This window comes from Erigeron canadensis, chromosome 1 (genome assembly GCF_010389155.1).
Source record: "Erigeron canadensis isolate Cc75 chromosome 1, C_canadensis_v1, whole genome shotgun sequence".
In the NCBI taxonomy this organism is placed as follows: Eukaryota; Viridiplantae; Streptophyta; class Magnoliopsida; order Asterales; family Asteraceae; genus Erigeron; species Erigeron canadensis.
The window spans coordinates 28,045,339-28,059,065 of NC_057761.1; the positions used below are offsets into that span (position 1 = coordinate 28,045,339).

The 13,727-nt window shown below is 34.7% G+C and overlaps 1 protein-coding gene across 1 annotated transcript; it reads right to left on the reverse strand.

Moving 5' to 3' along the window:
* Window positions 1-3,495: 3,495 nt before the first annotated feature.
* LOC122607100 (superoxide dismutase [Mn], mitochondrial-like) lies at window positions 3,496-9,720 on the reverse strand. The gene is made up of 6 exons (XM_043780021.1): window positions 9,377-9,720; window positions 4,969-5,015; window positions 4,766-4,891; window positions 4,610-4,666; window positions 4,306-4,383; window positions 3,496-3,894 (listed from the first exon to the last, which is right to left on the reverse strand). Exons 1-6 carry the CDS (start codon window positions 9,654-9,656, stop codon window positions 3,802-3,804), a joined length of 681 nt encoding a protein of 226 aa, XP_043635956.1. The 5' UTR covers window positions 9,657-9,720; the 3' UTR covers window positions 3,496-3,801.
* Between the last annotated feature and the right edge of the window lie 4,007 nt (window positions 9,721-13,727).

Genomic DNA, 13,727 nt, shown 5'->3' on the forward strand with positions numbered 1-13,727 from the left:
AATCAAAGAAAAAGTAAGAATGAAGAGGCGATAAATATCGGTCGCCGAAGGGGGTGTTTTGTGAGGATCGTCGACAGGGCGGGTGTGTCTGGTTATAGAATAGGTGAACTGGGGGATGTATCGCCCCATGCCTCACACCCTAAAGGTCTCAGAACTATAGGTTCGCTCAAATTATTACTATACATTTTTTTTATAAATAAGTTGGTTTTTTATTGGGGTTACAGATCAACGAAATTAGGGATGCTGATCAATATTTATTTGAACATATAAATGCAAAATGAAAACTAACAAAAGTGCTAAAACTCTTATACTTGTAAAACTCTAAGAATAGCGAACTATCCTTAAAAAAAACGCTTAAAAAACGTCACAAAACAATCTAGTAATTACTGTTACTTTGCACGGATATAATGTTATTGTTAAAAAGTTTGTATTGCGGGTCACTCATAATCCTGGTTGCGTCACTGGCCACCACCTCAGCAAAACCGCTACCACCATCGTGGCTTATCATGCGGGCATCCTATAATATAAAATGGAAAATAAATAATCCTCCTAAACATTAGCCTAAAATCCTCTAAAAGCATATGAATGTGTCAAGTTGATTCCACTTAGTCTTTTTCCTAATTTTACCCCTTAATTATTTCTACATGTCATCATACTATGAATTAGGAGGATCTTTAGGCTTATGAATTAGGAGGATTAATCATTTCCCATATAAATACTACTATAGTTTTTATAGGGTTTAATATCTCTTAATGTAACAAACTATAGATGAATGGTTATAGTGTGAAAAAACTAAAGTTCTGTTTATTGCAATGTAATAAACTTTCAAATCTTATGTATTGTATGTATCCTACCAATAAAAACTTACAAGTGACACCTTATATGATTGTCACATATACCTGAATACATATAATACATAGAAATCAAAAGTTCTTTATATATACTAAACACAACTTTATTTTTTCCACCGCTATATAAATTCTTCAATAGTTACATTCACCAATATTAAACTCATTTTTATAAGAACGAATTGCATTTTTGGTCCCTGTGTTATCACACCTTTTACAAGTTTAATATAAATATGTGCAAAGTCGCAAAACGCATCCCTGTCATATCACACCGGTTGCAATTTTGGTCCAACGATAACGTTCCATCTATTTTTACCGTTAAAGACATTATGTGCCCTTCACGTGAGGGGTAATACTGTCTTTTCATATAAACGAGGACTATTTCTGCAACTAACCAAAATACATATCTCATCATCCTCATCATCATCAAGATGAATAAAAACTTTGACTATGAAAAAAGTTAAGATCTGTAAATGAACGTTTTTTGCAGGAAAGGTTTCTTCAAGAATCACGGCGGTGAACAACACCACACGGCGGCCGGAAAATAATAATCACTCGCCGAAAAACTTAAAATGTCGATTTCTCACTTGTTTCTTCGAATTAGACCACGAAACCACCACCAAAATACTCACAAACAGATTCCGCACAAATCCTCGGCAATAAAAATCGATTTTCAAGCTCGCCGGAAAATATGTCAGATCGTCGGATAATTAACCGTCAACAAAACCCAACGAATCGAAAAATTGAAAAGATGGGAATGATCAGCACACGATCGCGAGTAAATCCTTGTGATTTTCAGGTCAATTTGATGAAAAACGAAGACAGAATTGAAGAAAGAAGTTCAAGAAAATTTTTGTTGATTTTCTTTTTCTTTTTTTTATATTATTTTAATTAAGGAATCTACTCTTGAAATGTGTGTAATCACACTCGTAATAATACAGTAGCAATATTATTATATCTTTGATTTTTTTCCTAGATCTCCCCGTATATATATATTTTATCTTTGATTTTTGTATATATATTTATGTATTTATTTGTTATTTAGGGTGGTGGTTTGTGATGTTTGTAAGATGCAATAGTCATTTTGATTTTGGACTACAAGTGGTATGGTTTGTTTGCAGCAGGTCGACAACAATAATGGTGGCATTATTCTTTAATTGGTTTTTTAGATTTATATTTGATGATGAAACTAATGAAAGTGATGTAGATGAATCTGTTCACATAATGAATGATGATACTAAATTTATTTATTTATTTTTATTTTGCAAAAATGGTCCTATGGTCATTAAATGGACGAAACTACCCTCCACGTGATTGGCACATGGTGTCACTAATGGTGAAAATTAGACGGAAAGTTAACTTGGGCCAAGATTGCAACAGGTGTGATATGACAGAGATGCGTTTCGCGACTTTGCACATGTTTGTATCAAACTTGTAAAATGTGTGATTACACTGGGACAAAAATGCATTTCGTTCTTTTTATAATGTATGGCCTTTTATATTATAAATTTTTCGATACTACTGTAGTTTACTACAATTTGGACATAGACATGGTGTATGCATGACTTACGACACAAACCATCAATACACATAAGTGAATAGTGATCAAACTGGTGACGTTGTAAGTAACGTTTATATGGACCCGTGACTCTATACATATAGTTCTTTGACTGGAAAACGCACTTTGATTATTTTTTTAAAAATATTCTTTACAAATATCAAATATGTATCATGATCGTTTTTTCCAAAAAAATTGTATTCGGGTCATCGGGTGCTAATATATTGGTGTTTGACAATTGATATCTAAGAGTGTATATATCTATATGTTCAAAAAAAAGAGTGTATATATCTAATGATAATAATGTAATAGCGAAAATGTAGAATTTTATTATTAATTAAGATAGAAAACTATAATTGGATCCGGCATTGTAGATCATTGATAAAGTGGAGGGTGAGTGGCGGACAAGTAACAGGAATCTCTGCAGAGTCTAAACATGGCCGAGAGGGCGACAGGAAAGTTATATCACGGACGCATATTGCTAACTTTACGATTTTTTATTTTGTTTGAATACACATAATTTGATTATTGGTATTAAGTTTATTGAAGATATCTAACCATTAGAGCACATCAACTCTATAAGCATGCCTAAACGAACCATATTAGGATTCAAACAATTTATGAATATTCAGAGACCTAGACACAGACAAATGCTTATGTAGTAGCCGTTCCCGCTTCCTGTAATTACTATGTGTTACTAATTCGTATATGGGACATGTTCACTACTTTATCATGAACAAACCGGTTATGAACATACACTAGCTACAATGCTATGTTAGCCATTGTGTCATTAGTGATCATTGGAACATTCCAAATCACGAACGCATCACCTAAAAAAACATATAAAGAATCTTCCAAGAGGTTTTGCATCTGGTCATCCCTGGAATGCTCCTAATCAAGAACCCATCTCCCGATCACCTGATTAAAAAGTTGTATATGCACAATGAATGTTGTTAGAGATGTGGTCTTTGATTTTGTACTTTTGAGCTTCCAAACACGTATGTGAAAGTCGCGCGGTACATGCTCATTTACACAACCGAAACATGAATAATTCCAGGTCAGCCAGCTTTCACAAAAGGTCATCTCAAGTAGGCACCAAATATATTTATTGATGTACCAAATGTGATTTTGGATATCATTTCACATAAAAACATATCTAATAGTGTAAAGATGAGAATGTTTAGAGTATGTCACTAAATATGACCTTCATGCGGACATAGTTGATTGTGTCTCACAAAGATAAAAACCAAAATACGCAGGTGTAAACCAACTATTTAACGATGTAAACACTATGCAAGTATTATTCTAACCAAAAGACCGACTGGTTTCATTACAAAGTAAAAACATATGCCTTGGGTGGTACTTTATTCCTCTTCACACGAAGACACACATGTTTCATGGACACTCTTTCTCGTATACTTCACTCGCATATTTCCAGTTGATCACCTTCCAGATGTTCTTCAAGTAATCGGGCCTAACATTTTTGTACTGCAAATTGAACACAAAACCATGCTCAAGTGAAAAGATAAAAGACCAAATGAATACAAAATCATGGTGGCATTCTAGAAGAATTTTCAGCATTGAATGGGTCGATTTGGGTTATATGAGCCAAACGGGTGGAAAAGTCTCCCGAAGTGTGTTGAATGGGTCGCTTTGGGTTGTATGAGCCAAACGGGTGGAAAAGTCTCCCGAAGTGTGTTTATCTTCTTTTCTTTTTATAAATAATAAGTCAGATATATATAATTGGCTTATCATATTTGAGACCAACTATTTATGAAGAATTGAGATTTTGGACAAGATATCAACCCAGCCAGACCTTACTTATACCAAACCGTTTTGACCCGTCATGATACCCATTTTGCGACCTCGGCCAAAACAATGACAATTTCTTTGAATCACCTGTAAATAGTATGCATGCTCCCAAACATCTATGCCGACCAAAGGAACCAAAGTTGGACCTTTTGTAACCAGTGGGTCCTGCAGCAGAAGTCAGAACCTCATATTTAATAAGTTAATTTATGAAGGTTAATAAGGATTAGGTTCTGTTTCAAACTCAAGTGATATTGGGAGCAAAAAAAAAACAGTTTTACTTCGCAGTCGCATGTGCAGGAATACTCAAAGGCAAATTAGAAAGAAAAAAAATAGAAGTTCATTGAAGCTTGACATGAATCGAGTGCATAAACATAGTGTACAAAAATAATACCTGGTTGGCTGTTGTTTCAACCACAAGCCTTTTCAATTCTTTGTCCAGTGCAAGCCACTTCAATATATCAAGATGTCAATTCAAAAAAAAAAGAAAAGTTAAGGATAACCTATACGAGAAGATGGGTATGAACTCAGACAAGATAAAAGTGCATACCACCCATCCAGAACCCTGCACAGCTGCACCTTCCGCATTCATCTTAGCAATTAACTTTTCCATAGAACCAAAGCTATTATCAATAGCCCAGCCCAAAGAGCCATGTGGAGGCTCACCACCCCCTTCCTGCAACAAGGTTGACTTTCAGTTTTCACCAAACAATTGAGCTTAAGTTATCATTGAAACGGAAACAGCATACTTACTTTGATGGGAGCGAGATTCTTCCAGAAAATCGAGTGATTCACATGACCTAGTCAGAAATGTAAAGGGAGAGTTTGAGAGTCGGAAACCCAGAACTTTCAACAACCATAAAGCAAAATAGCTAACGATAGATGTCATATATTTGCTTTCTCAGCACTACAGCTGTTGCAATAGAATTCTCATGGTAACTTATTTCCCTGATAATATAATACAAAGATATCGATGCCATTAGTCATTCTCATTGCTTCTAATTTGTAAATGTCAAACTGAAACTCTCCACTCACTAAAGGAAGGCAAGTTTTAAAGGGACAAATCTCTAGTTAGGTCACTTTTAGTTGTATCACTACTCGGATCACAATTTATTAGCTAATGCATTTGATTACAATATGTACTCCTTAAAGAATTGGTTTACTCTTATCCCTATTAGAACTTCCCGGTTTTATAATCTAACCAGGGTAATCCCTTTTACCCAAAATCTTCACGGTGTTATATAATATGTAGAAAAAATGGCTAAAATTAAAATATCAAGCAAGCATGGTCAAAACAAAGTCAACAGGGGAAATTGTTTAAAATGCCGTGACAAAAAGGTCAGTTTCTTTGCAAATGAATGATATAAGGTAACTTCCAACCATTCTTGATCAGATACCATTTCTATTAAAGTTAGCCTTTACCAAACTTTCCCTACTTATTTTGTGGATGATATGATGAAAGTTTAAAAGAGCCATCAATTATGAACATTTAAACTAATATTTCTTACATTCCAGTTCAGAGTCCATCTCTAGAACTTCAATAAGCATAACCAGTACCTAAATATTGCCAAAGCAATCGAGAAGTACTAGACTAGGATATATTTTATACTATTAGGCCAGAGCCAACGCCCCGTCGATGGTCTCTTCGACCAACTCGTCGATGGAGACTAGGTTGGCAACAGCTTCATCGATGGCCTTCCAAATTCTCCCCTTCGACGGGTCAAAGCTTGTGGACGGAGGTGGTGGCTTGTGTGTGGGATCCAAACTTTTGTTATTATTTTTTTTAATTTCTTGTTTCATATATATATAAGTATATGAGTCTATGTATATATATAGTTTGCACTCACTTTGCAGGTTCTCCAAAAATGGAGATTGGGGAAGGCAAAAGATTTTTATTTTTGGCCCCTTTATTTTCAATGTTTTTCATGTAAGGTTCCTGCGGCTTTCAACTTCTTGTTTTTCTTCATTTGTTTTTGTTTTTCAAATTGTGAATATTGATTTCTTCATCTGATTATTTAAAAAATATTGTTTTTCAAAAGTTTCATATATTTACATTAGATTTTGTTATTAATGTAATGTGAAATGATTTATTTTTATAAAAGTAAAATTGAGGAAGAGGTAGGGTTGGTAGTGAGTGAGGAAGAGGTGATTTAGGAGAGAGAAAAGTTGATGTGGCAAAGAGCAAAAGGAAGGATGGTGTCTTGGGTTGGCAGAGGCCTTATTGTAATTATTGAAACGTTGAAGAGGTCATGTGTATATTGTATTTGTATAAATATTCATGAATAATGAAAAGGAATTCAGTTCGGCAAATCAAATCTTTTATGGTATCAGAGAACTCTCTGATTACCGAACGCCCGAACCCTAATCATCCTCAAAAACCCTAATCATCTCCTCCTTCTCATAGATACTTCCATGGTCTCCCTACACCCCGTTACAAACATCAGAAACTATATTCCTCTTACCCTCGAAGCAGAAAACAGGCAATACATGTCATGAGTCGAACTTTTCAAGATCCATTGTCGTGCCTTCCAGGTTGTCAATCACATTATTCCCTCTCCATCAACACAAAAAAGATGCCGACAAACAGAAGGTTGTAGATAAAGAATAATTGGATCGACTTGATGCAATAGTCTTGCAATGGATCTATGGTACGATATCTAAGAATCTTCTCATCACAATCCTTTTTCCCAATACAACTGCTTCTGATGCATGGAAAGCACTAGAACATATTTTCATTGATAGCAAACCATCTAGAGCAATATATCTCAGACAAGTTTCCAATACAAAGCTTGAAAGTTTTCCAAACATGGCTGCCTACTGTAGGGAAATCAAGTCCATTGCTGATCAACTCGCTAAAGTTGATGCTCCTGTTGATAATCAGAGTCTGGTTCTCCAAATAACCACGGGTCTTTCATCTGAATATGATGGCATACCTACTACTCTACAACAAACTACACCATTACCTAATTTTTATACAGCCCGGTCCCAACTTTGTCTTGAAGAAACAAGGAAAGCAGCCCATAACCCTCCCCCCTACTGACCTACAGGCAGCTTCTATCCCGGCAGCCCCACGGGTTAATTACAACAGCGGACTATCACACCTCTTCTTACCACGGGCAAACGGACCAGTCCTATCGTGGTAGGGGATGCGGGCTCGTGGTCATGGCCGTAGACGGGGACGCGATCGCGGTTTGTACTACCAGAATTCATCTAACCATCCAACACCGTGGCAGCCTCAATACCAGCCATGGAATTCTGCTGCAGAATCCTGCTCCTTCTGGCAGACACCGCCGGTTCCATACCCATCAGCACCACTGACAAGGTTTCAGCCCGACCAGGATCCTCTCCGGGTATTCTTAGTCCTGCACCATCTCAAGCATATGCTACTTCAAAGGCTTCGTACACACCAACCAACATAGATCAAGCTTGGCATAACATGACACTCTACCCTCCTGATCAGAATTGGTACGTGGACTCTGCGGACACAAATCACATGACCAACACGACAGGTAATATCTCCACTTATTTCAATAAAAATAGCATGACGAACCAAATTGTTGTAGGTAATGGTGTCCACACTCCTATACATGGTTCTGGCCCTCAAACCACCCTTCCCACCTCTTTCCCTTGAAAATATCTTACATGCCCCTCATTTAATCAAAAACCTTATTTCTGTCCGTCGTCTCACCACTAATTCAGTTCGGCAAATCAAATCTTTTAAGGAGCTATTATTTAGTATCAAATTTGTCCCACTAGTATAATGTAGTGACTACATTGCCCATCTAAAAGATACAACATTTATAGAGTTCTAGTATTATGGATACCTAAAAAAGAAACACTAGATAATCTCCCTTTTCTCAAATGAACTGGCAAGAAGATTAACGCAATTAAGCAAATGACCATCATTCTTAGAATGATCCTGTTTGAACTCGTGTTTCAATGCCATGAACAATGATACACTCACTATAACAAAATGTTCCACTCACTCTCGCCTTCCAGAACAGTAACATGAGTTCAAACAGGAAAATTGCATCCTCTAGTTACCAGCGTCTCTGTCATCACTTAAACAGTTAAACGCATGAAATTGTTCCCTATCATTTATTCCATTTTCAAAGATGAATTTTATTTGTTAGGGTATGGTTAGTCTTAGAAGCATGGACCACTTCCATCCAGAAAGGAACATGATAAGAAATACGGAAATGGTGATGACAACCACGACAATGGCAGTTCAAACAATAACATCAACAATGGGTCCCTCATCAACAGGATCATGAAGTATCTGCTTTCTCCTTCGATGAGAAACAGAAATTTCGTGATCTTGTCGATGTGAAACCAATGTCAACATCGTTATTTGAACCATTGTTGCCATTTCGATCACTTCCTAATTCAGCACGAAAATCCTTTCTGGATGTAAGCGACCATGTTTTCAGTAAGACCGGATCAAATCATACAATATTCATAACAAAGACCTAACGAAAACCTAACTATGTATTAGAAACAAATTTTATACATGCCAGTAACACCAGACACGTCAACACCTCCATGAAAAACGATGATACACTAATCACACATTACTACTACGAGAGCAAGTACCCGCGCGTTGCGGCGGTAAAATGATGAGGGTGATAGGTCATAAAGTGTGATAGGTCATAGGAGGTTATATGTCATAGAGTGTCATAGCCAAATGCCTTAGCCGTACGGCCTCCACCCTCGGATTTAAAAACTCGTCGAAAGTATATCGAATGACATCTCTAATGAAAGGGCATGAAATTTTAAGAACACTCATATAATTTTTATAATTTATCGATGTACGGTTTTTGAGATAAAAGATTGTGAGAGAATTAGAGGAATAAAATGATTTATGGAGGAGAGAGAAAGTTGTATGCATTGAAGTATGGTACATCATGCATTAATATGTATATATTGTTGAAATTGAATGTTGAAAAGTGAATTTGCTTACAATATAGTATAGATAAGTAACAAGCTTCTCTCAAATTACTTAAATATAACCTTAAGTTAAATTAAAACAAAACTAATTAAACATTTCCACTAAAAACAGTAAATAATCAAACACAAATATATCTATTATACTGAAAATAACAATATAAAAATTCGGATAAAAAAAACAAAATAAAATTGAGAGTAAATAAATGGATATAACCTCCGCCATTAAACTTAATAGCGCTTTGCAATTTAACAGCAGTAGAAGCATCTCCAGCAGAAATAGCGGAATCGAGCTGTTCGATAGCTTTATTGTAGTTAGTTATGTAAGCCTGGTGGTGTTTTTGGTGGTGAATCTGCATGATTTCACCGCTGATAGCCGGTTCGAGGGCGCCATAATCGTAGGAAAGATCTGGAAGTGTGAATGTTTGTAATCCACGGATTTGTTGAAATTTTGTTAGGGTTTTATGTGTTGATGATAGGGTTCTTCTTAGAGCCATTTCTTTTTTTTTAGTTTGTTATTAGCGGTGTGGTTTTTGGAAATGGAAATGGAGAGAGAGAGGTTTCTGGATTTGTTGACAAGTCCTTATGATTGTGAAGCTAGTACAAATGTCATCCTTCTTTTTTTAACTTGCAACAAAGATTGGATTATTTTCCAATAAAGGAAAACAATGCTGGATAGGCAAAGCTAGAGGTGCAAATACCAGTTAACCAATTTTGGTTATTTTTTTTTATAAGAAAAGTCAATTGCGGTTAATCGGTACCGGTTAATAACCAGTTTGTGTTTTGGAAAAACTTTAACCGGTGTAATCGGTTCCGGTTAATAATAACCGATTAACCGATACCGGTTAACTTATTTGGTTTTTTTTCTAACCGACTGAGACCAAATATAAATATCTCACCAAACGCAACCACAACCACAAGTCCAAAAGAAAAAAAAAAGGAAAGAAGAAGCAGAATGAGAAAGGAAAAGAAAGAAAGCAGAATAACTACGTGCTCATCATCATCTAACCCATGAAATCGGCTGCTTGATTACCCATAGTCATCATCATCGTCATCTAACCGGAAAAGGAAAAGAAAGAAAGCAGAAACCCATCGTCATCGGTTACTTGATATAGATGGTGATTTTCCGGTGAAATCAAGAAAAAGATAGGCAACGACGACGGGTTTCCGGTGATGGTGATTTCCCGACGATGGGTTTACAGGTATGTGTGTGTGTGATGTGTAGATAGGTGATGATGTGTGTAATATGATTGAATGTATATATTAGTTCAAAACTTACATTCCATTGATTATTTGGGTTTTTATTTGGCAATTGTGATTTTGTGAATAAATTGGTGCTAAATTGGGTTTTTATTTGGCAATTATGATTTTGTGGATCGATCGGTGCTAAATTGGGTATAATAATCACCACTGGTAAGTATAAAATAGGAAACAATCCCAATATATATATATAATTAATCGATTAACCGGTTAAATTAAAAAATAAAAATCGATTACCGGTTAACCGATTAGGAATCGGTTATTGGTTTTGAAAGTGCAAATCGATTACTAACCGTCATTTTTTCCTAACCTATAATCGGTTTTTACTGTATCGGTTAGTAACCAGTTACGGTTATAGGTTAATTTTTGAATCGGTTCGGTTAACCGGTTTTTTTGTGAACCTCTAGGCAAAGCCATAAAGCCACCAGCCCACTAGGGAAAGGCTCGACACTCAAAAGCCTATTACGATAAAATCTTTTCTAATCGAATTCGAACTTGTTAAAATAGGATTCGTTTTAGCCAGAACATCTACATCCGCTATATATTTGACACGGCTTTGCGTCTTTGCCATAGAAGGCCTGTCCATGAATCCGGAGTCAAGATCTATGGTTTTAAATAATCAAATCCATTTTTTCATATTTTCATGCCAGTTAAGTTAATCCCAATTATTTTAAAGCTCATTGTTTCGTGTTCTATCAAAATATATAAGGTCTACTATTTTGTGGTTGGTATTCATCGTCACTCAATCATTTACTGTTATGTTTTATCTTATTTAGCAGCATGATATATTTTATAGAACATTTTGTCTTATGTCTTTTTAAGTTTAAGAACCTAGCATATCTAAAATTATCCTCTCTCTATAATACATCATGAATCCCATATATATACTATACCTTTTTGATAACATTACCATTTATCACCACCACTACTATTCACCACCCACCAATCACATCTCGTCGCCACCACCATCATCATCATAATCACCGCTACTATGAGTGGTCACATACCTCCCATATTTTGTCGTCGCTATCATTGATTCATTGTCCTACCGAATTGCTCGTGTAACTTGCTTGCAATTTTAATAAAGTAATAAGTAAAGAATAAATCGTATATACACTTATCATAATCTATATTTATACTCTAATATTTAGCAAAGATAAGTATGAACGAAAATATTACTATTATTTATTATTCAACTAAATATATGTTAGTGAAAGTCTGAAAGATCTATAGCATCGTCCAAAATGTTGTTCGCTTTTTCTTGTGATGTTTAGAATTTGGTTTTTTGAATACTTATAAAAAGAATGTTTTATGATGTTTACAACTTTACATTATAATAATGTTTTTAGTTATACATTAGTTAATCGACCTTCGTTTGCATTAATTTATGTTCGTAAAGACAAACAAACATTAACACGCTTATATGTCCAGCTATATGTGTAAACCATTCATTACCTTAAACCGACAAAGATAAACAACCTATTTATTCTTTTCATTTGATTCGTGAATACTAGAAGTTAGATAAATAAAATCAATATTAGATAAAAGTTATCACGCAACTATATATACTTGGAAAACTTTATTTTGTAAAATGTTATAGATTAGTTTCGTCTCTAAGGGGGTGTTTGGTATTGCGATTACAAAACAAAATCTGCGTTTTCAAAATAAATTATGCGTTTTCAAAACTGCGTTTTGAAAAAGCATGTAGGTACATGCTTCTCCAAAACTGCGTTTTCATAGCCGATAATCACTTTTTCATAGAAACACTTTTCTAGATTATTTGCGTTTTACAAACGCAATAATCAGATAATCACTTTATAACTCAATCCCAAACACCCTCTAAATCTATATCCAAATCCATACTGGGAACATGGATACACATAAGTTTGATAAATTTCACATGTTGGTTTCTGTTGTTATCACATCTATCTTTATTTCCTTTTTTATTTTAATAAACAAAATCAGACTAGTTAAGATTGATTGATTAGTCATTATATCGCAATGTTTTAAATACCGGTACATACCGGCCGGTATTACCCAGAATACTCGATACCGGGTGGTATCCCGGTATTTTACACACGTTATTTTGATTATACCGCCCCACGTAAACACCAACCGTTATTTACGAAATCCCGGTGATACCGGTAAAATAATACCGGCGGTAAACATCTTTTACTTAAAAATATTTTTTTTCAAAGAAAGGGGTTATCAATATATCATGAGCCACCAATCTAAATTAACACACACCAAACAAAAACCTACCCTAAAAAAAACCTACATGATTGTGAACAATATCATCAGCCACCACCTAAATTAACAAACACCATACAACCCCTAATTCCGTAAATTTCAATCGCCACCACCACCTAAATTAGCAGCGATCACCTCTTCCGATATGGATTCTGCAGCCACCATCTAAATCGCCGCCACCACCTAAATTATCAACTTATTAAGGTAATTTTTTTTTATTAAGTTTCTATATTATACAAAATCTACTTTAATTAGCTAAATTATTTACCAAGTCCCATTCTTTATCTTATTGAATCTTGTTATATACTTATATTTTAGTTTATTAAAGTAAAGTATGAATCTTGTTATATCTTTTTATACGGTTAAAATTAGCCTATATGTATGTATTTCATGTTATAAAGAGTAGGTTTGTTATAAGTATTATGTTAAATTTCAAGCAAGATATGTTTTATCCAAGCTATACAAAATACCGGCCGGTATTTACGATATACCGGGTAATTCCGGTATACCACCTCCTGAGGACAACTTCGATATGATTAAAATAACGGTATTTAAAACATTGTTATATCGTGTTTCTAAGATGTGTAAACTTGTGCATCTTATTGTACTTATAATTTACCAACAGTATTATCAATAAAGGATCGAGAGTTGTGCTAAATCATAAGTAAGACTACAAGCACGAAGTAATTTTGACATAAAAAAGTGCTATAAAATTAATCAAGTGACGCTATCTCACACATTGAAATGTTGCACCTTCTTGTACTTGAAATTTAAACTCTATGGTGGTGCTTAAAATTTAATGAAGTAAATAAACCGTTTAATCGTTATTAAAGAAAGAAGTTGATATACTACTTGTAATACATTTAGCAAAAGATAAGCATGAACAAATATATTATAATTATTCAGCTAAATAGAATATAACTTTAATTAATTGACTTATATTTAATTATTTCCTAGTTAACATTTGATAGGATATTCGTAAAAGTTTTTTGGTTTTTCTTGTGACATTTAGAATTTCTTTTTCTGACTACTTATAAAGAAAAACCTATGGATTTGAA

What these genes read in the sequence shown, in the direction of transcription:
- LOC122607100 (XM_043780021.1), bottom strand. Translation starts at nt 9,656, where the DNA reads ATGGCTCTAAGAAGAACCCTATCATCAACACATAAAACCCTAACAAAA. An exon ending in AGAATCTCGCTCCCATCAAA is followed by an intron (nt 4,892 to 4,968) that starts GTAAGTATGCTG and finishes ACCTTGTTGCAG; the next exon opens with GAAGGGGGTGGTGAGCCTCC. An exon ending in TTGAAACAACAGCCAACCAG is followed by an intron (nt 4,384 to 4,609) that starts GTATTATTTTTG and finishes CTTCTGCTGCAG; the next exon opens with GACCCACTGGTTACAAAAGG.